The 24,507-nt window shown below is 52.3% G+C and overlaps 2 protein-coding genes across 2 annotated transcripts in view; both read right to left on the bottom strand.

Moving 5' to 3' along the window:
* Positions 1-289: 289 nt before the first annotated feature.
* On the bottom strand, positions 290-11,434 carry RBFA (ribosome binding factor A). The gene is made up of 7 exons (XM_075993777.1): positions 11,110-11,434; positions 8,818-8,860; positions 8,038-8,214; positions 7,354-7,466; positions 4,513-4,597; positions 1,984-2,054; positions 290-902 (listed from the first exon to the last, which is right to left on the bottom strand). The coding sequence occupies exons 1-7, from the start codon at positions 11,271-11,273 to the stop codon at positions 542-544; spliced, it is 1,014 nt and encodes a 337-aa protein (XP_075849892.1). The 5' UTR covers positions 11,274-11,434; the 3' UTR covers positions 290-541.
* A 1,457-nt stretch (positions 11,435-12,891) lies between these two features.
* Positions 12,892-24,507, bottom strand: part of LOC105884734 (putative 2-ketogluconate reductase) — a 48,531-nt gene continuing 36,915 nt past the window's right edge. Inside the window, exons 3-7 of the mRNA XM_012788923.3 lie at positions 20,894-21,278; positions 19,868-20,039; positions 19,086-19,264; positions 17,323-17,419; positions 12,892-13,335 (exon numbers count right to left, since the gene is read on the bottom strand). Of these exons, the coding sequence (XP_012644377.1) occupies positions 13,179-13,335; positions 17,323-17,419; positions 19,086-19,264; positions 19,868-20,039; positions 20,894-21,275 (987 nt within the window). The 5' untranslated portion in view covers positions 21,276-21,278 and the 3' untranslated portion in view covers positions 12,892-13,178. The remainder of the gene's footprint in view (positions 13,336-17,322; positions 17,420-19,085; positions 19,265-19,867; positions 20,040-20,893; positions 21,279-24,507) is intronic.

A 24,507-nucleotide genomic window follows, 5' to 3' on the forward strand; every position in this document is an offset into this window, starting at 1 on the left:
ACTGCTGCGCTGGCCCCTGGGCCCAGAACTCACTGCCACCCACCAGCTCTCAGCCCACACTGCTGCGCTGGCCCCTGGGCCCAGAACTCACTGCCACCCACCAGCTCTCAGCCCACACTGCTGCACTGGCCCCTGGGCCCAGAACTCACTGCCACCCACCAGCTCTCAGCCCACACTGCTGCGCTGGCCCCTGGGCCCAGAACTCACTGCCACCCACCAGCTCTCAGCCCACACTGCAGGTGGAGGCACCTGTGCCACCATCACTGAGACACTATTTTACTATTTTCACTTTTGTGAGAATTTGTGAACTTGCTGTTTACTTTTTTGACTACACACAGAGTGTTGGAGGAAAAACCACACCGACTTTCTGTAGGAAATCACGTTTAGAAACATGGAAGAGCTAAACCATGGACGTGGCAGAAGAGCAGACGAAGCCACCAGCCGACTGAAGTCACAGGCTGCACCTCATGCCAATGGGCTCTCTCACATGCTCAGGCTGGGTACAGGCCCCACAGCCACAGCAGGCAGAGCTGACGCCCACCTACCCACCGGCATAGCGCCCGTGATCTGTGCCTCTGCCTCCTCTGTCTGCCTCCCACTCCTCCTCTGAGTCCTGAGGGTGGCTCTCAGGACCTGGGGCGTCATCCAGGTCGTCCTCGCCTGCCAGGTAACTCCTGAGGGAGCTGTCCTGTTCCGCACGGGGCCTGGCCTTCTTCTTCCCTTTTACCATGGGCTTTGCCAGCTCGGCCGCTGGCCCTGGCCCAGCTGCAGCCCCGAGCCTGCCCTCTCTCCTCCTCTTGTACTCCATGATCTGCCTGTTGAGCGCCTGGTGATCGATCCCACACAGACTTGAGTGTGTGGCCAGTCCTTCGGTGTCACACAGGGGTGGGCCGTCAGGGTCCCTGGAAGGGTAGAAGAGGAGCCTTCACACAAAGCACAAGCCAAGCCATAGACCCAGCACCCTCACCCAAACGCCACCATGGGCACTCCCTTATCTTGCTCGCGAAGCCCCTGGATGCCAGTTCGAGGGAGACAGAGACAAGAGCGAGGGAGGGTGGGCTGGGCTGTGCCCTTCCCCAGCGTCAGAGCCCAGTGGCCAGCACGGTCCCGACATGGGAACCTGTGTCGTCATTAAACACATCATAAAGAGGCCAGGGCACCAGGCCAGAGTTATGGGTGGAGCCTATCAGGCCTTGCTCAGGTGCGAGGACAGCAACATTTGCACGAGGTGCCTCCACGCCCCTGGACCCTCCCACACTCTGCTCAGGAAGGGCTCAGTTCCCTGCCCCACCTCCCCCCACTGCACCCCAAGGACTCCGGATGTGCCAGGCTGGCTGTCACGTGGGGCTGTGTCTGGCTCAGCAGTTCTCACACTGAAGCGTCACAAGTACCTGGCAGGCGGCTGAACTGGAGTTGGGAGCAGTGTCCAGGGGATGCTGATGCTGCTGAGGACCCTGCCCTGTGTTGTGAGCTGGGACAGCCCCCCCAAACACCCTCCAAACACCCCTGCCTCCCCCAGGCTCTGTCACCTCTGCAGGCTACCCCCCAGTTCTCCCAGCCCCAGCTTCCAGCACACCCCTCCTCACACACTGACTCTTCTGTGACATCTACAGCTTCCTGTCGGTCCCCAGCAAACCACAGGCTCCAGAAACAGGGACTGCTTGCTGTTCACAGACACGTCCCCAGTGCTAGACAGGGCCAGTGCTAGACCAGCGCTAGCAGGCACACAAAACCATGTTGAGCAAATGGAGAGGACGAGAGACTCACAGGGGACCCCTTTCCTGACAGGAAGGGTCCTGGATGACCACTGAGGCCTTCACTGTGTAAACGTGGCCAGGCCCAAAATGAACCTGCTACAGGTGGACGCTGGGCCTCAGGGCAAGCGCCAGAGGTCAGCACAGGTTGCGCAGCTGCCATGGAAGACAGCAACTCCACACCTGGAATTTACACCGGGGAACTGAAAGTTACGTCCACATGTATCACCTGAAATTGCCTGGTACGACGTGTTCTTCATCTGGGGGTCCAAAGTCAGCTACTACCAGTAAGCGGTCGATCTGAAAAGGAACACACGCAGGGTGAGCAGCGAGCCCTGCCTCTGCACGCGTGCAGTAAAGCCCAGCTCCACAGGGCTCCAGCACGCCTCCTTCCTGCGCTGGCTCAACGACAGATCTTCTCACTGCACTGCACGACATTCCTTCGATTGACTCTCCCCAAATACTAGGACCTGTTCGACAGCTTCTGCTTTCAAACACCGTGTTGTTATTTTAACATGTTGCATTTTCCCTGATAACGAAGTGAGGCTTTTTTAGAGCTATAAAACTATATTAAGAACTTGTAAATGTTAGTCTCTGGCTGGACACAGTGACTCACACCTGTAGTTCCTGCACTTTGGGAGGTGGAGGTGGGAGAGTCACTTGAGCCTAGGAGTTCGAGGCTTCAGTGAGCTGTGATGACACCACTATAACTCCAACCTGGGCTACAAGGCAAGACTCAAGCAAAAAGATAAATAAATAAAAAATAAAACTTGTAAATGTCAGTCAAATTTATGAAAACACTAATTAAACATTAGTTGAATTAAATAACATTTACTGGTTTCTTTCTTTTTTTTTTTGAGACAGAGTCTCACTCTGTTGCCCAGGCTAGAGTGCCTTGGCGTCAGCCTAGCTCACAGCAACCTCAAACTCCTGGGCTCAAGCAATCCTCCTGCCTCAGCCTCCCAAGTAGCTAGGACTACAGCATGCGCCACCATGCCGGCTAATTTTTTTTTCCTATTTTTTCAGTTGGCCAATTAATTTCTTTCCATTTTTTTTAGTAAAGATGGGGTCTCGCTCTTGCTCAGGCTGGTTTCGAACTCCTGACCTTGAGCAATACTCCTGCCTCAGCCTCCCAGAGTGCTAGAATTACAGACGTGAGCCACTGAGCCCGGCCACATTTACTGGTTTCTAATGTAGTTTTGTAAAATGCTTCAATTTTGCCATAGAACTTACATGTTTGAGGGAGAAAAAGCCTCCTAACAAGACAAGGTAAAACATGTTGGGAATTCACAAAGTCAGGAGTCTGGCTCTGCAGAGGTTGAGGGACCTGAACACTGGGCACAGGTGACATTCTATGCTGGGGTAACAACCCAGACCTCACCAGACAGTCCTGCCCAAGCCTAAACCTCCTTGTTTCAACAGCCTCCAGGGATGCCCTGAGCAGCCTGTGCCACGCATGTTCAGATCCTGCCAGACAGCTGCCTGCTTCAAGACAGCACCTGCCTCCCCGTCGGGTGACCGTGCCTGGGCAGGAGCCCGCAGAGCTGGGCGGGGGCGGGGCCCTCCCCAGGGCAGGGGAGGTCGTGGGTGGGAGCTCCGAGGAAAAGCCCAGGAGGGTGCGGGCAAAGGCCTCCTGCTGTCCTCCAGGCACACTGCTACACCGACACTGCCTTTGATTCTTTACGCTGGGGACCGTCACTTCACTCTTGTCTCTTTTTCTAGCTAGGGAAATCCTGGATCTGTCAAGGTTATTACCTGTCTAATGCTTTTAGTGCTACCTATACAACGAGTAACAAAAGACAAAATGTCAAATTAGATATTTTCCTTCTGTGGATCCAAATACTAACCAGTCCTACAGTGAATAATAGTTAGATAATTATAATATTATAAATTCTATTTACTTATTTTTGGTAAACATTTCTAAGGTATAACAACCTTACTACCTGCTAATCACTACCCAGATAAAGATATATATGTGTGTCTGTGTACAGGTTTTTAACCTTTATAATTAACCCATCTCTAAGCAAGGATCATCACAATAGAAACACTTATAGTCACAAGACAGATATAAATTTATGAGCCTCAATGGTGCAGAACAACAGTGGCCTGGTCAGTCGAGAGGAAGGAGGTGCGAGGTGGGGGCAAGCACAGGAGTGCAGTGCTGGCTGCCTCCAGTTTGTGAATCAAGGAACAGAGATTCCGTTTCCTTGTCAGTTATAGTGATAAGCATAAAAAGGTAAAGCCAGAAGACGCAGTCACCTCTAGGGGCTGGGAACAGAGAAACTGTGCATTATCTTCTCGGTATTTAAAAATTAAATACTCGGCCGGGTGCGGTGGCTCACGTCTATAATCCTAGCTCTCTGGGAGGCTGAGGTGGGCAGATTGCTCAAGGTCAGGAGTTCGAGACCAGCCTGAGCAAGAGTGAGATCCCATCTCTACTATAAATAGAAAGAAATTAATTGGCCAACTAATATATATAGAAAAAATTAGCCGGGCATGGTGGTGCATGCCTGTAGTCCCAGCTACTCGGGAGGCTGAGACAGGAGGTTTGCTTGAGCCCAGGAGTTTGAGGTTTCTGTGAGCTAGGCTGACGCCACGGCACTCACTCTAGCCTGGGCAACAAAGCAAGACTCTGTCTCAAAAAAAAATAAATAAATAATTAAATACTCAACAACTGGTAGTTTATATGAGCACAAATTTAAATTTGTACTCACATAAAAGTTTACATGATAAAAAGTTAATTATTCAAAAACCTCACCTCAGCTAGTGCTGCGACTGCCTTGTCTTGAACAAACACTATCGGGGGCATGTTCCTCAGTGTCTGCTGGGTCATCAGAAGGTGCCTGGAGGGAGAGAGTGGGTTCTCGCAGCTGCACCATGCGCGTTGCCAAGCAGCCCGATGGTGGGCAGCAGGAGACAGGAGTATCTATCGTAGAACCCGAAGATGAAAACGCCAGTCCAGAGAGCCAGCTTCAGCCAGCTCCACACCACAAAGGGGTGCAAAGCGCATCACAACTGCAGTTGTTTCTCATTCTCTCAATGCAGCTTTGAGATCCTTATAAATGACTGACCTGAACCTGCGGTGTCCCTGCACATCCCAGGGGCCTTGGGCTCTGGGGCCTGTGACTGCCAGCCTGACCTCCACCTGGTGGACAGTCACTGGCACGACACAAACCTCAAGTACCCAGACTAGCTACGACTGTGTCTAGTCCCCAAACCTTTGCATTACGTCATGCAACGCAAAGAGAGGTGGTCAATCCAGGTGCGGCATGCGTCCAGTGAAACCGTGACTGCAGCCCTTGGTAGGTAGCTATGAAGAAACCTGACGCTAGGCCCTGGGTGACCACAAGAGCTGGAAAGAGGGACAGTCAGCACAACTGAATTTTCTGATTGCCTAAAAAAATCAGAAAACAATGCTATTTCAACATTTGTTGAAAATCTCTCATTTTCTTGCTTTTGTTAAATATTTAATATTAAAAGGTAAAATTGGCCATCTGTGATACGCAATTGGAGAGACTCTTGGGGACTGCTGTAGGGACGTCAGTGATGACCATGTGGATGCACCAGGACAGACTCCACGTGCCACTGACCTCTTAGCCTCTGCCCCCTCCCCTGAGAAGGGGGCATGACGAGAGGGGAGGAGGCCAGAGGGGAAAAGTGAGAGGCAGAGCACAAAGGAGGAATTCCAGCTCTCAGGTGGTGGCTGGTGAGCTGGACTTCCAAATTTTTTAAAACCGAAGAGAAAACTGAACAACTTCTTTCTTAAGAAGTTGTTAATAAAGAAGTTCAAAATAAAGAGGCTCAGCAATTCTCAAAATATTTGGTCTCAGGAAGACTTTACATTCTTAAAAATTATCGAGCATCCCAAAAAAAAAAAACAAAATTATTGAGCATCCAAAAGAACTTTTTGTTTGTGTGGGTTTTATCAGCATTTACTGTACTAGAAATTAAACTGAGAAATGTAAAAATCACGTCTTTTTAAAGCCACTTAAAATACTACTAAACCCACTAAATGCTCACATAGACATTTTAAATGAAAAATAACTATACATTCCATTAAAAAAATTAGCAAGAATCATGGCATTGTTTACCTACTTGCACATTCCCCAAGGCCCAGCCTAACGGAAGGCAGCGAGATCTCAACACTGCTTCGGCATTCTGTCCTTACCCGGGTGGAAACATAAGAAAACCTGGCTTCACCGAGTTACAAGTAATTGGGAAAAGAGAGCGTTTAGTGGCCCTTAGGAAAGTGTGGATCTTCCTCCACGCCACACGACAGCTAAACACTGGTCGTTTGTTAAAGGTTAGTCACAGCGTGGAATGTGAAACCACACCAACACGTCCCGCTCTGCCACACTGAAACCCACCGACCTAGCTGGCACTTTGAACAGATCTCCCCACGCATGGTTTTGTCCTCTCACACACTGGTCACTTGGAAAGCAATGGCTCACCAAGTTATGCAGATTTTCCACACGTTGACATGGTTACCAGGTTTATTATACAACACTGCATTTGTTAACGGCACTGCCAAGGTCATCAGAAGAGTCTTCAAGTACCCAGAAGCTGTCAAGCTCACAGTAGTGAATATAAGTTTTCCAAAATTCTGATTTTCACTTGAAAGCCTAAATTTTATTACTGGCAACAGATACGGTCAGTTGATTGCCCTCAAGTGGAAGGTTCACACACTTGTTTTTGAGAGAATGTCTGCCAAACACTCAAACCTGTTCACTATATTTTTTTTCTTTAGATAGTCTCATTCTGTCACCCTAGGTAGAGTGCAGTGGTATCATCATAGCTCACAACAACCTCAAACTCCTGGGCTCAAGTGATTCTTCTGTCTCTACTTCCTAAGTAGCTGGGACTGCAGGCATGCACCACCATGCCCAGCTGATTTTTTTTTTTTTGGTAGAGGCTAATTTTTCCTATTTTTGGTAGAGACGGGGTCTTGCTCTTGCTCAGGCTTGTCTCAAACTCCTGACCTCAAGTGATCCTCCCACCTCAGCCTCCCAGAGTGCTGGGATTACAGGTGTGAGACACCGTGCCCAGCCTCACTCATTCTTTTCTGTTCGGTGTTTTTCCCTGCCACAACCATCGTCCATCAGCAGACAGCAGGTGATCTGTGTGTACTTCCCATTACACAGAATATTAAAACGACATGTACTCAGGGTCAAGAGTCAATAAAATGACTAATTTTTGCTTATTCAGCAAAGATATTCTTAAGTGGCAAACTCTTCACCGTGAGCATGTGACATGTGGCCCTGAGGCTACCGCTGGCAACAAGGCACCAGCAGCTCCCACCACGGCCTGCACACCTCAGTGCACACACAGAGAGAAGGTGAAGGAACTGCTCACCCCCACACACCCCCAAAAGGATCTCCAGATCCCTAGGGCTCCTAGACCACAGAGAAATGCTGACCCAGACTATGGCTTATATGAAAATGCAAATTATACTCTGAAATTCTAGAAAGTACCTCTAAAACTTTCCTTAAAAGCAGAAACACTTAATGAGAAATTAGGAAAGTCCACCTACAAGGGAAACAGCTGGGAAATTGAAGGTGCAAGCAAAGAGCAAGTACATTTAGAAAACAAACGCCTTCACCTCATGTACGCAGCGCTTCTCTGCAGGACAGCCTGTGCGTGGGCGTTCCGCTCCGCAGAGAGAGTTGTCTTCCAGTATACGCGGCAGGCTGAGAAGTCTGAAGTCAGGGAGACCTGAGACCCACCCGCAAATCACATTTTAGTTTATGTGGGCTTTCAAGACAGACAACATTCAGGAAAACAACAGCTCCCTACACCTCTCCCGCCCCAAAGCCAGTGTCCCAGGGGCACACCCTGGACCCAAGTCTTGCCTGCCCCTTCTCCAGGTGCCACCAGCCACCTGGGTGACCAGCCCAAGCCTGCAGCACAAGCTTTACAGCCACTTGCCCTCAGTGAAACAGCCCTACTGCCGCTTCTCCTCCTGATTTCCCCTGGCTGACCTCACCGAGTGGGCTGGAGGAAGCATCTCCTTCATCCACGTACTGAGGGAAAGGGGCACACATATCCCTAGACCTTCTACCAGGTGCTGTCTGTGAGCAGTGAAACCTTTGCTCTGCATGACAGACTGGGCCATCTGTCTGTAGTGCTCAAATGACCAGACCAATGATCGCTTCTGCAACCCACAACTAAGACTTTGTGTGAGAAAAGGTGCCTTATTTTAACTGTCAGGCAAGACTGGGCCACGTGAACTAAATGCCAGGCCTGCTATCCAGCCCAATTTCTGCTCTTCGGCCCTGCGGGGTACCTTGGAGAGCTCCAGGTTCAGGTCGCAGACCTCCTGACTCACTTCAGGGGTGCACAGCAGATCAGACAGCGCTTTATAGAGGAGGCCATTCAGGGCCCTCAGGCGCACGTGGTCTTCCTTCCTGGTTTTCTTCGAAGTACTCTGCACCAGCAAGTCCAACTTGGATGGCTTGTGAGTCTCCACCAGGAAAAAGAGCACAAGAGGCCAGCATCACAACTGTGCACTAGACCTTGCTGACCCACACCAAGGGGGAAGGGCTCAGTGGACCACCGGACACAACACAGACTCCTCTCAGCCACCTCAGCTTTCGTGAAGATAAAGGTTGGTTTATTGATTCAGATCCTCCTAGATTTCACCTATATACCAGTATGTATTTTTTAAAAAAAAAAATTTGTACTGAAATATAATACACATACCATAAAATTCACTCTGTTAAAGGTTCAAGTCAATAGTTGTTGATGTACATGATGTATTTATTTTTTCTAATGGTGGCCATTTATTGTATAAACTTTTACAGTTTACACACACACTAAACTGAATGGACATTACCACATTGGAATTTGATAATATATATGCCTTTCTAGAAAACATTAGTGTCAGAACATTTTTTCTGAAAAGGTCAAAATTCCACGTTACCAATGGTATCCAGTCCCATCCACACAGACGCTGTTCCCTCTAAAACAGAAACTAAAAGGCTGTCAAGCAAGAGTCCTGCCCACAGTTGGAACTGCACTCCTACCGAGATCAGAAAGTGGCTCACCGCTGCTACGCTGTACTTACCAAGTGAGACCCCAAGGACGGACCTTCATACCAAAACTTTTTTCTGTGGGGAAGAAATAAAAATTATGTTGGACAGTGATGGCAAGTTAAAAAAGAAAAAGTTGTATATGTTCACTCAACAGCTTATGACGACACAACTATTTGTAAAGGGCTAAACTTGGACACAGTTCTGTTTCTGGAGCTCCAGAAAACTTTGACATTTAACTGACAACACCATGGGCTGGGGGGGAGGGACTGAACATGGTGTTAATTCTAGCTCATATTTTTACTCCAAGTCCACTTCTAGTCCCAAGGGGAGAGAAAGAGTATCTTCAAAATATACCTACTGCCCTGTACGTAAACACTACAGTCTGGTTGATGAAGTGGCTTCCCATGGAGCAGAGGCAAATGATCCTGATGCTGCTGTGCACACACTGAGACTGCCAACCCCGAGAGCACACAATGGACAGCGGCCGGCAGGAGTGGGAGCTCCAGCCAGGCAAGAGGAAGGTAGGATGATTCATGGGTGTGCGTTAGAGCTGGAGGCACATGGCTGCACACAGAAGTGTTTATAGGTGAGTGTATATTTAAATGTTGGTATAAACACATGTATCTTTTGCTTTGTCAGATGAGAAGGCCCAAAAGACAGGCCAGCAGCAGCAAACACATCCAGCACCCATATTGTGGTTTCTAACAACACTCTCCAATAAAAGGAACCATGGCTCCTTGGAGAAAGCCTGATTCTACAGCTGCTACAGGAATATACAAGATACACTTGGAGTGTCTTGTAGTGCCACGAAGTAAAGAAGTGCTAGATACACACATATATGCCGGAAAACACAGTGAAGCCCTATAATGATGGGACCTGTTAAAGGGATACAGGAGCTAGAGCTCCCCATGACCAAAGCTGGAACAATTAAAGCAAAATAAAGTAATATTGGCTAGCACTCTGGGAGACCGAGGTGGGTGGATCATTTGAGCTCAGGAGTTCGAGACCAACCTGAGCAAGAGCGAGACCCCATCTCTACTAAAAAAATAGAAAGAAGTTAGCCAGACAACTAAAATATATATATATATATATATTTTATATATATATATATAAATTAGCCAGGCATGGTGGTATATGCCTATAGTCCCAGGAGGCTGAGTAGTCCCAGCTACCCATGAGGCTGAGGCAGGAGGATCACTTGAGCCAGGCATTTGAGGTTGCTGTGAGCTAGGCTGACACCACAGCACTCTAGCCCGAGCAACAGAGCGAGACTCTGTCTCAAAAAAAATAAAATAAATAAAATAAAAAATAAATATTGGATTTTAACTCACGAGTTCATATTGATATGAATAAGTTAATAAATGGGGGAGAAGAGACACACCTCCCATGCAGAATGCCAAGTGATTTATGAGTGTAACTCTCCACTCATCATATGAACAGCAAATAGTGACATTCTCCCAAAGAGCACAGTGTGGAAAGGGGCACATTTCACTACAGCAGAGAGACCTGGCCAACACCTCAGTCGAGTGACCATGGCCAGCATCCACAGTGACAAGCTGTGCTGACGGTGTGTTCCCTCGCTATAATGCAAGAAGGGCACTTTACCTCTGTGGTCTTCTTCCCAAAACTCCACAGCCCACGTCTAATAATAAGAAAAACATCAGGCAAATTCCCACAGAGGGGCATCCTAAAAATACCTGACCAGCACTCCTCAAAACTGTTACGGTCATCAAAAACAAGAAACAAAAACAAAAACAAAACAAACACGGAAAGTTTGTGACACTGTACGGTCTAGGGGAGCCCATCTGGGACAAGACACGACATGGAACGAGGGAGGCTCTCAGGAACCAGGGCGTCAGTGAGCAATACGGAGCAGCGTCGGTTCATTCACCGCAACTGTCGCCACAAGCTCCGCTTTTCCAGTGAAGACCACACAGAAAGTTGGCCTTAACACAGAAGGAAAATTCCCGTATTTTTCCTTCCTTCCCTCTTTATTGGATGAAACTACTGTCACGAAAAATGCTCCGGCGACCAAAATCAAATAAATATACCTATCACTTTGTTTTTTTTTAACCCCACACTCGTTCGTGAGCAGACTGTGTGGGAACACTGCAAACGCCAACGGTGAGTGGTGGGCACCCAACCCGGGAGGCCACGCGCGCGCCGCGGCCTGGGCGTGGGGCGGGGCCCGGGACCCACCCCAACACCGTCCCGCGTGGACACGGCCCCGCGTGGACTCGACACCCCGGTACCGTCCGCGTGAATGCGACCCGCCCCGTGCCCCGCCCCCGCCCCGCGTGGACGCGACCGGCCCGCTGCGTTACTTGGACTTGGAGGCAAACTTCTTGAGCAAGTTCTTGCTCCCGCAGGCGACTGCGGAGCCGTGCAGGGCCCGCGCGCGGCCCGGAAGAAGCGCGGCGTCCCGGCCGCACAGCAGCGCCCGGAGCCCCGCGCGGGGGCCCAACAGCCCGCCGGCCGGAGCCCACATGCCGCGGCGCGACACCCGGGCGACAGCGAGCAGGGCAAGGGACCAGCGGCAAGCAACCTGACTGCGGGACTACGGCTGGGCCTGACGGCGTGTAGGCGGGGAGACGGCTGCGCGGGGCGACGCCTGAACGGAGAGGCGTATGGGCGGGGCGACGGCTGAGCGTGACTGCGTGTGGGCGGAGCGACAGCTGGGCGTGACGGCGTGTGGGCGGGGCGACGGCTGCGCGGAGCGGCATGTGGGCGGCCGGCAGGACAGCCGAGCGTGGCGACGTGTGGGCGGGACGACGGCTGGGCGGGAGGCGGGTGGTGCGTGGGCGGGGCAGGCGGCGTTTGGGCGGGGCGACAGCGGGCGTGGGGCGGGCCTGCGGTGTGTGGGCGGGGCGATGGCTGGGCGAGGCGGGTGGTGCGTGGGCGGGGCAGGCGGCGTTTGGGCGGGGCGACAGCGGGCGTGGGGCGGGCCTGCGGTGTGTGGGCGGGGCGTGGAGGAGGCGTTTGACTTCACGGCGCGACACCGACCGAGTCCCGCGCTGGCGGAGTGGACGCTGGCGCGGGGCTGCGGCACCGGCGCCGGCGTGTGACCCGACCTGAGGTCCCGGTGGCTGCGCGTCCCCCGCTCCATCTCCCTCGGCCGTGTTAGTCCTCTGTGACAGTGCCGGGCGCTGGAGGCCTCGGAGAACAGGCCCTGGCTCTGCTGCCCGGCCGCACCCCTTCTCCTCGCAGGCGGGGCCCTGAGCTTCCCCGCCTGCCTGCCATCCGGCTGCAGGGAAACCCTCGACTGCGGTGGCGACACGGGCCGGCGGTGCTGTCAGGGAGGCCTTGCTGGGCCTCCCCACTCAGCCTGAGTGCCACAGCGCGCCCTTTGCCCGGTGGCATTTCTACACGCCTGTCCACGCCTAACCAGCTCTCCACGAAAGGCCCAGCAGGATGGGGCACAAAGACCTGGGCAGCTGAACCGGGCAGGTGTGCGGGAGGCCGGGCACACCTGCAACTCCACAGGACAGGCGCTCTTGTGCTCGGGACCCTTCCAGACCTTGCCTTGTGTGTCTCTTCATCTGCCTGATTATTTTTCTCCTTTAAAATATCGTTTATGGCCGGGCATGGCAGCTCACGCCTGTAATCCCAGCGCTTTGGGAGGCCGAACTGGAGGATCGCTTGAGCTGAGGAGTCCAAGGCTGCAGTGAGCTATGATCAGACCACTGCATTCCAGCCTGCGTGACAGAGCAACACTAAAATAAAATAAAATAAAATAAAATAAAATAAAATAAAATATCCTTTGTAATAATCTGGTAAACATGCAAGTTAATTGAACCTAAAGAGGGGATCCTGGGAACCCCAAGGTGAAGCCAGTCAGTCAGAAGTTCCAGAGGCCTGGACTTTTGACCAGTATCTGAAGGGGGGCAGTCTTGTGGGCTTGAGCCCTCAACTTGTGGGCTCCGACACCATCCCCAGGTAGACAGATTAGAGAACACCTGGGTGGTATCTGCTACAGTACTGCTTGCTTGCTAGTGGGGAGAAATTCCCACACATCTGGCATTACAAGCATGTTGTGACAGTGCAGTGGGAGAAACTGGGTTTTTTCACACAATAGTGCACTAGGAAATTCACAGAACAAATCCAAATCCAAACTAAAACCAAGCCTAGGGCTTTAATCAAAATTCAGCTATTTGCAAGCCCAGACTTTAGACAAGCAGTTCTTCTCTGTGCCCCATTTACGAATGAGAAAAACAAGTTCCCTCAAGAGCAGCGCTGAGGATGCTGAGACCACGGCTGCCACAGAAGTTCGCTACCACGCCCATCCTGAGAGCCTGCCCAGCCAACATAACAGGCGCCTACGTGCTGGGCGGGACGTTGATAAGGTACACCAAATATGATTTCCCCAGGGATCTGCCATGCCTCGCCCTGGGAATCAGTGCAGCAGCACTTCGTTGGGGATGGGACGGCCACCAAGAGCAGCCAGGATGCTGTCAGTCATGTCCCTCATCATCTGCCGTCTGGATTGGTGCGTGGCACTTCCAATGTGAGGTGTCAGGGTGACGTTCTTCAACTTCAACAAAGGATGATCTCTGGAATCAGAGTAACCGAGGAAGACTGTTCAGAGTTGTGTGGTCTCTTTAACTCCATACTCTGGTTTCATCTCCCAGAGGAACCCCTACCCTGGGTGGGGGAGGCCACAGCAGGCCTACTCACGCTAAGTCACCCTGAGGTGTAACACTACTCCAAAGACCCTGGTATGGGAGGCCCAGGATTCTGGGTATAAAACATGCATCCTGACTGCACTCAGGCCATCAGCTCACAATGGCACAACATGCGCGGCTGGTTAACGGCACTAGCCGATCAGACAGGAAGGGCCTTAGAAGAGAATGCTGTTCTAGGCTGGCTTCGCTTTAATGAGGGGTGACATTCAGAGAGAAAAGGTGTGTTAACTGGAGCTAGCAGATTAGAGGGCATTCTCTTCCAGGAGGAAGGCAAGGGATGGAGTCAGCCTGGGAAGATGGGGGGCAGCGGAAGGTGGTCAGGCAGGTCAGACACAACGACGGTGACACTACAGCCTGGCACTGGAAAAGGGCCGTGACCTCACCCAGCAGGGTCTCTGGACAATATTCCCACAGACAGAAGCTGAAGTACCCTTCCATCCTGGCTGTGGCTCTGGGGCTACACCTGTGAGAATCGACCCCAGACAGATGGAAGATCTCTGGGGGCCCCTGTGATTCACGCCAATGCAAGTGACCGCCCTTACCCGGGGCCAATGGACAGAACACACATCCTCTGGTACAGTCGGAGAGGGCAGGAAGAACACCCACGTGCCCCACAGGAAGGAAGAGGGCCTTCTCTGTAACAGCACACGCTGGAACTAAGACAGGGTGGCTGCCCCAGAACCCAGAAACAGCCAGATCAGGCAGGCTGTACCAACCCCTGTCCATGATAATATCTGGTATGTAGGCAAGGCCTGACTCTGTTCAGAAGGCATAGAAAGCATGTGTAACTATTCACAATTTGTTCTGCAGTGAAAGCGGTTGTGCCGCTACCACACTGCGATGTGGCGCAGCACTGACTCTGTCGGTAACTAACCCTCTGCCAGTAAGTCGTACAGTGACACTGGCATGGATGGGTGACCGACTGTACCAGAGACGGAGTTAGAGTCTCCGTGGATGCAACACCAAGGGGGAATGGCTGGCCTGATGAAAAACTGGGTGTAGCTAAGTATCAGCTAATCGTATGCTAAGTTGTTCTGCACAATTAATCACAAGACATAAATAAATACCAGTACATCAAGGGGGAAACAAGTAAACTATTAATAGTCAAAGATACAAAAATGAATGTAATGGCATTAGAGGGTGTTCGTTGTTTCCCTAAATCTATCCCTCCCCTACACTGGCTCCTCCAAAATCAGACACCGTCATACTGTATCTGTCAGACAGACACTACACTGAACAAATGCTCAAGTAAATGTGACCATTTAGTTAGGAGCACTGAGGCCAGGGGAGGGTGTGGCCATGTGGTGAAGGGTCAACCTGGCTGGCAGGTTGGGCTGCGGAATCCTGCACATGCTGAAGAAAGGACTGGCCCTGACCAGCTGCTAGGAGATAGCCTCTGAGCCCCTGAGATGTTCTGCCTGGTAAGAGTCTTTTTATGTGTGGGGCCGTGAGCAATGCTGAATGGTTTATGATAACAGTGTAAGTTATGGTGAATGCCTGTTTTATTCACCTGGGCATCTGTGTGCTATATCATCTGAGCTCGGGGGGCCGGAGCCCAGGCAGCTAAGGTCAAACCTGCAGGCTCCCACGCCTACAGGACTGACCCCTGGACACCCAAGTGCATTCCCGTGGCTGGAGACACTCCACGTGTGTTGTCATGCACTGTTGGTGGAGGGGGCGGTGCTGTCCGCACGGTCTGGGGGAGCTTGGGCCTGGTGTTTGCTGGACTCCATCCTACGCACCTGCTCCTTTCTCAGCAGCCAACTGCAGCTGTGAGAACAACAGCTCTTCTGAGTTCTCTGAGTCCTTCAGACACATCATCGAATCTAAGGGTGGTCTGGGGGCTCCTGGCATCGTTAGCAAATACATTTTTTCTTTTTACAAACGATCTGGTAGTAATCCTTTCGTAAAGCAAGGAATATTTATGTAGTGTCACTAAATAACCCTGAAGTTTCTGCTTTTTAAAATATTTTTTCGGCCGGGTGCAGTGGCTCACGCCTGTAAGCCTAGCACTCTGGGAGGCCAAGACGGGAGGACTGCTCGAGGTCAGGAGTTCGAAACCAACCTGAGCAAGAGCGAGACCCCCGTCTCTACTAAAAATAAAAAGAAATTAATTGGCCAACTAATTTATATAGAAAAATTAGCCGGGCATGGTGGCGCATGCCTGTAGTCCCAGCTACTCGGGAGGCTGAAGCAACAGGATAGCTTGAGCCCAGGAGTTGGAGGTTGCTGTGAGCTAGGCTGACGCCACGGCACTCACTCTAGCCTGGGCAACAAAGCGAGACTCTGTCTCAAAAAAAAAAATTTCTTTTTTCCACAGTAGAGCACAGTTGTGGTGGGCAGCAACAAAGTTTCTCCCCCAAGTTGAAATGAAAGCTCGAACAGGACCGGTCTCCCCAGCGTGCCAAATCTGCAGTGGCCCATGATCAAAAACCCACAGACATAACCTATGGGGTCAGACTGGCTGACAGGGAAACACCACTGCTGCTTGAACACTAAACCCGTGCTACCGTAGCGTGCAGGGCCACGGCCCAGCCCAGGCACCTCCCTCCGGCCCATCTCCCGCAGCCCGACTCCTGGCCCAGGGGCTCCCTTTGCAGTCAGGACTCCACCGGAACCTGACTCCAATTCCCTCGACAATAAGCTCTTCTCGCTGCAAAAATCGGTGCTTCAGCGGTTGGTTCCATTGGACCCAGTTCAGTTCAGGTACAAGAGACACTCAGAGAACCTGTGTTCTACATAAAATACCATTTTTCTCAGAAACACCTGTAAGTTCTCTGGTCGCCCTTGGTAAACTTAGACATTCAGTTTGGTTAATATGTGACCGTAACTTGTCTCCTGGACAGAAGTCAAAGCCAGGAGGCGTCTCTGTCTAACAAATGACAGAATCGAGACTCCAGTCCCAACAGCCTGGACCGCTGGGTCAAAATACACAAGCAAGTGTGATGCATGTAGAATTCCACACGTTTGCTTAAAAGCAATTGAGGGAATAACTTTGATTTTATCTCACTAAAAGTCTCCTGAGTTGGGGTGTAAGGGGCGTTCCCAGGGCAAGCGGGGTCACAGGTGGGGGGCTGCCTGCTGGGTCAGGAGCTATTTCACGCAGCTTCCATCCCCGGGGCCACTGCCTGGGGCACCCCAGCTCCTCTCTGGGCCTCGGGCTGGACACAGCCTGCACCTGAGCCGCTGCCCCCAGTGGGACAGGTCGCCTGCTCAGGCCCCTCTCTGGCCGAGACTCTACACCTCCCTGACGCCGTCTGTGGACACTGCCCCTCCTATTTTTAATTCAATAGGAAAAATCGTAGAGTTGAAGTACAATTTGGAAGAAAATAAATTTGAACCACTATACCAAGAATTTCAGAGGGATTAAAACTTAAAATAAGGGCCGGGCGCTGTGGCTCACGCCTGTAATCCTAGCTCTTGGGAGGCCGAGGCGGGCGGATTGCTCAAGGTCAGGAGTTCAAAACCAGCCTGAGCAAGAGCGAGACCCCGTCTCTACTATAAATAGAAAGAAATTAATTGGCCAACTGATATGTATATAAAAAATTAGCCGAGCATGGTGGCGCATGCCTGTAGTCCCAGCTACCCGGGAGGCTGAGGCAGAAGGATCACTCGAGCCCAGGAGTTTGAGGTTGCTGTGAGCTAGGCTGATGCCACGGCACTCACTCTAGCCTGGGCAACAAAGCGAGACTCTGTCTCAAAAAAAAAAAAAAAAAAAAAAACTTAAAATAAGAAATGATTTCTCCAGTTGAGTGATTTGGTAAAAAAAAAAAAAAAAAGAAATGATTTAATTTCTGTTAATTATTCGTTTCATTTGCATGATTTTTCATTTGCAACAGTCTGTGTGGCTGTTACCTGGGCAGGGGCTCCGGGTAGGTCACGTCCAGCGCTGCGGCGCTAATGACCCCGGTCTGAAGAGCTTCCACCAGCGCGTCCTGATCAACCAGCAGACCTGGGCCAACGAGACAGCAGCTCTGACCACCACAGCCTGGCAGTGCGCGGGAGCAGTGCTGGCCACGCCAGCTGCTGTTTCAAACACGCCTCACTTTTGTTCCAGTAACACGCTTAAAGGTAAAGCAAAAGTTTGACAAAGAGCATGTGGATTCACACTGCCTGATTTTTTATTAGATGTAATAAAAACCAGGCCTGAGCCCACCACATGCCCAGGAGAAAGCTGAGCCCTGCTCGCATGCTGTCACTCCGAACCCTGAAACAACCCAGCAAGGCCAGTATTCCTTTCACAGGTGGGGAAACGGAGGCCCATAGTTACAGACGTGCCCGAGATCACACGGCTCCTAACACAACCCTGAGATTCAAGCCCGAGTTTGTCTGACCCTGAGCCTGGGCCTATCTCTCACCACCTCCCAAAGCCACAGGGTTCGAGCTGAGCAAACAGCTCCCAACTAGCTTGATGCCTGCATTTGGAAATTAAGCCGACCCAAGCGTGCTCTGTAACTATGGTTTCAAACACAAAATCACATGTGAGTCTGAGCAGCAGAAGCTGAGAAGAAATGCCCCTTCCCTTCAGGCTGAGGCCCACCCTCGATGCCCACCCGTGGCCACTGCCCAGGGCTGTGACCCGGACATGGCGCCTGCCCACGTGGCCGCTGGAGGAAGCCCCCTCTGAGGCCGTTCCTGGGCTGTTTCCCAGAAGCCCGGAAAGCTGAGGCTGCGCCAGCCGTTCACGCTTGCCTCCGAGGCCTGAGTTTCCAGGGAACTTTTGAACAGTGCCATTAGCTCAGTGCCGTGAGGTTTCCTGGGAAGCGTGGTTCTCCTTCTCGTTTCATAGACGAGAGAACCGAACTCCAGTGGTGCACATTAGCAGCACCAGGCTTTGCGTCCGTGCAGCTGGCCTTAGCCTGCAGAGGTCACCACCTGCCCAGCCCTTCCCGCTAAGTGCCACCACCGACCTACAGCCGCACCTGGTTACAGCACAGAGCCTGCTTCTTCTGACATGTAAACGTCAAATAACCAAAGTGACACCAAGTTATTTTTGAAAGCGATGGCTCAGAAAATTCATCTCAGCTGGGCATGGTGGCTCACGCCTGTAATCCTAGCACTCTGGGAGGCCGAGGCAGGAGGATGGCTCAAGGTGAGGAGTTCGAAACCAGCCTGAGCAAGAGCGAGACCCTGTCTCTACTAAAAATAGAAAGAAATTAATTGGCCAACTAAAAATATATAGAAAAAAGTTAGCCGGGTGTGGTGGCATGTGCCTGTAGTCCCAGCTACTTGGGAGGCTGAGGCAGGAGGATTGCTTGAGCCCAGGAGTTTGAGGTTGCTGTGAGCGAGGCTGACGCCACCGCACTCACTCTAGCCTGGGCAACAAAGCAAGACTGTCTCAAAAAAATAAAAAAGAAAATTCATCTCCATAAAGACATGAGATTTAAAGACACCCATATTGTGGCATTCTCATCCTTTTTGTTACTATCAATAATTTGAGGTTGAAAATGCTGTAAAGATAAAAATCGGGAATATCTCTAAATAGAAAGTAAAAGTCCCGTAATCCCCCTGCCACCAATCTAAGTGGGTTTTCAGACCACAGCATCATTTAGGAAAAAGGGTGGACTAGAAATGCCAAGACGCGCACAAGGGGCGGCCTGTCCCGGGCTCCCGTGCACCTCTGCCGACGTTGACGAGGATGGCGGAGGGCTTCATCAGCCGCAGCTCCCTCCGCCCGATCAGCCCGCGGCTCCGGGGGGTCAGGCTGGCCGCCAGCATCACGAAGTCCGACTGCCGCAGCAGGTTGTCCAGGCTCTCGCAGTAAGTGGCCCCAACGGCTTCCTCCTCCTCCAACTTCCTGGGAAGGCACCAAGGAAGAAACATCACAGCCTCTCGCTGGAAATTCATCTCGTTGCCCCCCTGGGAGGAGCCTGCCAGGGGACCCAGAGCCCGGCCTCCCGCTGGGCCAGACTCACGTGGGCCCAGGAGGCCGGAGCCTGGTCATCCCCCGCCAGCCTCTGCAAGCCCTCGGAATCGCTGGCCGAAGCATCTCCACCAGACCCTGAGCTCCTGGGGCAGGTGCTCCCTCCTCCCGTTTTGGGGCCCCCAAGCCTGGGACAGGCCCGGCACCCCTCCTACCCAGACATGCTTTCACCGAAGATCCCAGACAAGAGACAAAAAGTGCCTGACCCGAAAGCAGGTCGCACAGGGTCTGATGCAGGTGGGGTTTTGCTTTCTGTTTTGTTCTGGTTTTGGCTGAATCTTAACTCCTGCTCTGGTCACCCCAGACAGCTGATTTTCAGCTGACAACCTGCATCCAGGTGCTCATGACGCTGCTGCCCACAGAGCAGTCACACCAACCCTCTCCTGACTCTCCCCGGCTGACACAGCACACCCAGCCACACTGTAGGAGGAGCAGCTGTCAGTTCTACTCAGTTCCAAAGCCACTCTTTGAACTTACCTGCGGGTCCTATTGTGGTACAGAATCTTCATTTCAAACGCTTTGGCCCTCTGAGCGATCTTGTAGCCGATGCTGCCCATGCCAACGATGCCCAGAGTGGCCCCCGTCACCTCCTGACCCATCCAGTTCACACAGAAGTCCCCTGCGTCCGGGGCGACGGCCAGCTGACAGCCTGAAACACGCCACGTGGAGGATGAGCCGTGGACATGACACTCCCGTGAACAAACCCACAGCCCTCACGGGACTCTGGCAGAGTGCAGAGGCCCCTGTGCCTGGGCCACGCCGTTCACACAATTTTGTCTCAGGGAGAGCTGAAGGACGGGAACAAATGACAATTTCTCCAAAGCAAAATGAGGGCCTCCTGGTAGGATGCTTTATTTTATTTTATTTATTTATTTATTTATTTTTTAGACAGAGTCTCACTCTGTTGCCCAGGCTAGAGTGAGTGCCGTGGCGTCAGCCTAGCTCACAGCAACCTCAGACTCCTGGGCTCAAGCAATCCTGCTGCCTCAGCCTCCCAAGTAGCTGGGACTACAGGCATGCGCCACCATGCCCGGCTAATTTTTTCTATAAATTAGTTGGCCAATTAATTTCTTTCTATTTTTAGTAGAGACAGGGTCTCGTTCTTGCTCAGGCTGGCTTCGAACTCCTGACCTCGAGCAATCCGCCCGCCTCGGCCTCCCAGAGTGCTAGGATTACAGGCGTGAGCCACTGCGCCCGGCCTATATACCTTAATTTAAAAAAGACTATTGCTTAAAAAATGCTAATGATTATCTGAGCCACCACGCCTGGCCCCAGCTAACTTTTCTATTTTTTTGTATAGACAGAGTCTCGCTATGTTGCTGAGACTGGTCTTGAACTCCTGGCCTCAAGCGGCCCTCCTGCCTCAGACTCTCAAAGTGCTGGGATTACAGGTGTGAGCCACCACGCCTGGGCCTATTTGCATATTTCACAATTAACATGTATGTTATTAAACATTTGTCATTTGGTTCTTTGGAAAACTACAATCTTCCATGGATGTTTTACCTTCAAGGACTCTGCGGGCTGCGGCCAGCAACAAGGCCATCCCCAGGTCTGCCGTGGGGTCAGAGACAGCGTGTGGCGTGTTGGACACCTTCACGCCGAGGCTGGCGATGAGCTGCAGGTCCAGGTGGTTCACGCCAACTCCCCCGTTGGCGACAATCTTCAGGGAAGGCAGGCTTTGCAGGAGCTCCCGGTCGATGGCCGGCTTTCCACCCCATATGTATATGGCTTGGATCTTCTGGCGGAATTGTGTTTTATTTTCCACAAATTCTGCCATGGTAATGAGACGGAAGTGTTTCTGCAGCTCTCCAATGTGACTCTCACATACTCCATGGGGTCCTTCAAGTGCAAACACCAAGACTCCAGGCAGCTCCCCACCCTCCATGTCCTGCAGAGAGACGGACGGGAACAGCCCATGCAATGTCTGCCACCCACAGGCTTTCTAAATTACAGCAGGCCTGGAATGCACTTCATTTCCTGGACAAAGTCCTATAAAACCTGAAAGACAACAGACGCACAGCACTGTGTGCAAAGTCTCCACTGTGCCCACCTCCCCTGTCGCACGTGGGCTTAATTTCTGCCCTTTAATGGACAGCGGGCAGGGGAGGTGGCCCCAAGGTGGTCCCTCCTGGAAGTCACACCCTTGGGTCTCCGCCTGAAGTGTGGCTGCACTTACTCAGGAGGAGGGCTGAAGGAAGACCCCAGCTTCTGTCTCGGTGCCTCGCTCCCCGTGCCTCCACTCTCTGTCTCTCTCCCGGGGGAAGGCATTGCCCAGCTCGCAGATGACTTGGGAGCAGAGTTTCTGAGGCCTGCCAACTGCCGCACAGGCCGGGAGGGATGCAGCTGCGCCAGCTAAGCCACTTCTGGATTCCTGACCCAAAGCAACTGTGATGTAATCAATGTTGGTTTACAGTCACCAGTGTTAAGGTAACTCATGCACGCAGCTGGTGGGGAGTGATCCGTGTTGGTCTGCAGTCACCAGTGTTAAGGTAACTCATGCACGCAGCTGGTGGGGAGTGATCCGTGTTGGTCTGCAGTCACTAGTGTTAGGGTAACTCACGCACACAGCTGGTGGGGAGTGATCCGTGTTGGTCTGCAGTCACTAGTGTTAGGGTAACTCATGCACGCAGCTGGTGGGGAATGATCCGTGTTGGTCTGCAGTCACCAGTGTTAAGGTAACTCATGCACGCAGCTGGTGGGGAGTGATCCGTGTTGGTCTGCAGTCACTAGTGTTAGGGTAACTCACGCACACAGCTGGTGGGGAGTGATCCGTGTTGGTCTGCAGTCACTAGTGTTAGGGTAACTCATGCACGCAGCTGGTGGGGAATGATCCGTGTTGGTCTGCAGTCACCAGTGTTAAGGTAACTCATGCACGCAGCTGGTGGGGAGTGATCCGTGTTGGTCTGCAGTCACCAGTGTTAGGGTAACTCACGCACACAGCTGGTGGGGAGTGATCCGTGTTGGTCTGCAGTCACCAGTGTTAGGGTAACTCACGCACACAGCTGGTGGGGAGTGATCCGTGTTGGTCTGCAGTCACTAGTGTTAGGGTAACTCATGCACGCAGCTGGTGGGGAGTGATCCGTGTTGGTCTGCAGTCACCAGTGTTAGGGTAACTCATGCACGCAGCTGGTGGGGAGTGATCCGTGTTGGTCTGCAGTCACCAGTGTTAGGGTAACTCACGCACGCAGCTGGTGGGGAGTGATCCGTGTTGGTCTGCAGTCACCAGTGTTAGGGTAACTCATGCACGCAGCTGGTGGGGAGTGATCCGTGTTGGTCTGCAGTCACCAGTGTTAGGGTAACTCATGCACGCAGCTGGTGGGGAGTGATCCGTGTTGGTCTGCAGTCACTAGTGTTAGGGTAACTCACGCACACAGCTGGTGGGGAGTGATCCGTGTTGGTCTGCAGTCACTAGTGTTAGGGTAACTCATGCACGCAGCTGGTGGGGAGTGATCCGTGTTGGTCTGCAGTCACCAGTGTTAGGGTAACTCACGCACGCAGCTGGTGGGGAGTGATCCGTGTTGGTCTGCAGTCACCAGTGTTAAGGTAACTCATGCACGCAGCTGGTGGGGAGTGATCCGTGTTGGTCTGCAGTCACTAGTGTTAGGGTAACTCACGCACGCAGCTGGTGGGGAGTGATCCGTGTTGGTCTGCAGTCACCAGTGTTAAGGTAACTCATGCACGCAGCTGGTGGGGAGTGATCCGTGTTGGTCTGCAGTCACTAGTGTTAGGGTAACTCATGCACGCAGCAGGTGGGGAGTGATCCGTGTTGGTCTGCAGTCACCAGTGTTAGGGTAACTCATGCACGCAGCTGGTGGGGAGTGATCCGTGTTGGTCTGCAGTCACCAGTGTTAGGGTAACTCACGCACACAGCTGGTGGGGAGTGATCCGTGTTGGTCTGTAGTCACTAGTGTTAGGGTAACTCATGCACGCAGCTGGTGGGGAGTGATCCGTGTTGGTCTGCAGTCACCAGTGTTAGGGTAACTCATGCACGCAGCTGGTGGGGAGTGATCCGTGTTGGTCTGCAGTCACCAGTGTTAGGGTAACTCATGCACGCAGCTGGTGGGGAGTGATCCGTGTTGGTCTGCAGTCACTAGTGTTAGGGTAACTCATGCACGCAGCTGGTGGGGAGTGATCCGTGTTGGTCTGCAGTCACCAGTGTTAGGGTAACTCATGCACGCAGCTGGTGGGGAGTGATCCGTGTTGGTCTGCAGTCACTAGTGTTAGGGTAACTCACGCACGCAGCTGGTGGGGAGTGATCCATGTTGGTCTGCAGTCGCTAGTGTTAGGGTAACTCATGCACGCAGCTGGTGGGGAGTGATCCGTGTTGGTCTGCAGTCACTAGTGTTAGGGTAACTCACGCACGCAGCTGGTGGGGAGTGATCCGTGTTGGTCTGCAGTCACCAGTGTTAGGGTAACTCACGCACGCAGCTGGTGGGGAGTGATCCGTGTTGGTCTGCAGTCACCAGTGTTAGGGTAACTCATGCACGCAGCTGGTGGGGAGTGATCCGTGTTGGTCTGCAGTGACTAGTGTTAGGGTAACTCATGCACGCAGCTGGTGGGGAGTGATCCGTGTTGGTCTGCAGTCACTAGTGTTAGGGTAACTCACGCACGCAGCTGGTGGGGAGTGATCCGTGTTGGTCTGCAGTCACTAGTGTTAGGGTAACTCATGAAAGCAGCTGGTGGGGAGTGATCCATGTTGGTCTGCAGTCACTAGTGTTAGGGTAACTCACGCACGCAGCTGGTGGGGAGTGATCCGTGTTGGTCTGCAGTCACTAGTGTTAGGGTAACTCATGCAAGCAGCTGGTGGGGAGTGATCCGTGTTAACCTGCAGTCGCTAGTGTTAGGGTAACTCACGCACGCAGCTGGTGGGGAGTGATCCGTGTTAACCTGCAGTCGCTAGTGTTAGGGTAACTCACGCACGCAGCTGGTGGGGAGTGATCCGTGTTAACCTGCAGTCGCTAGTGTTAGGGTAACTCACGCACGCAGCTGGTGGGGAGTGATCCGTGTTGGTCTGCAGTCACCAGTGTTAGGGTAACTCATGCACGCAGCTGGTGGGGAGTGATCCGTGTTGGTCTGCAGTCGCTAGTGTTAGGGTAACTCACGCACGCAGCTGGTGG

This window comes from Microcebus murinus, chromosome 17 (genome assembly GCF_040939455.1).
Source record: "Microcebus murinus isolate Inina chromosome 17, M.murinus_Inina_mat1.0, whole genome shotgun sequence".
Lineage (NCBI taxonomy): Eukaryota > Metazoa > Chordata > Mammalia > Primates > Cheirogaleidae > Microcebus > Microcebus murinus.

What these genes read in the sequence shown, in the direction of transcription:
- RBFA (XM_075993777.1), bottom strand. Translation starts at nt 11,273, where the DNA reads ATGTGGGCTCCGGCCGGCGGGCTGTTGGGCCCCCGCGCGGGGCTCCGG. An exon ending in AAGTTTGCCTCCAAGTCCAA is followed by an intron (nt 8,861 to 11,109) that starts GTAACGCAGCGG and finishes TCTTCCCCACAG; the next exon opens with AAAAAAGTTTTGGTATGAAG. An exon ending in GTCGTACCAGGCAATTTCAG is followed by an intron (nt 903 to 1,983) that starts GTGATACATGTG and finishes CTACCCTTCCAG; the next exon opens with GGACCCTGACGGCCCACCCC.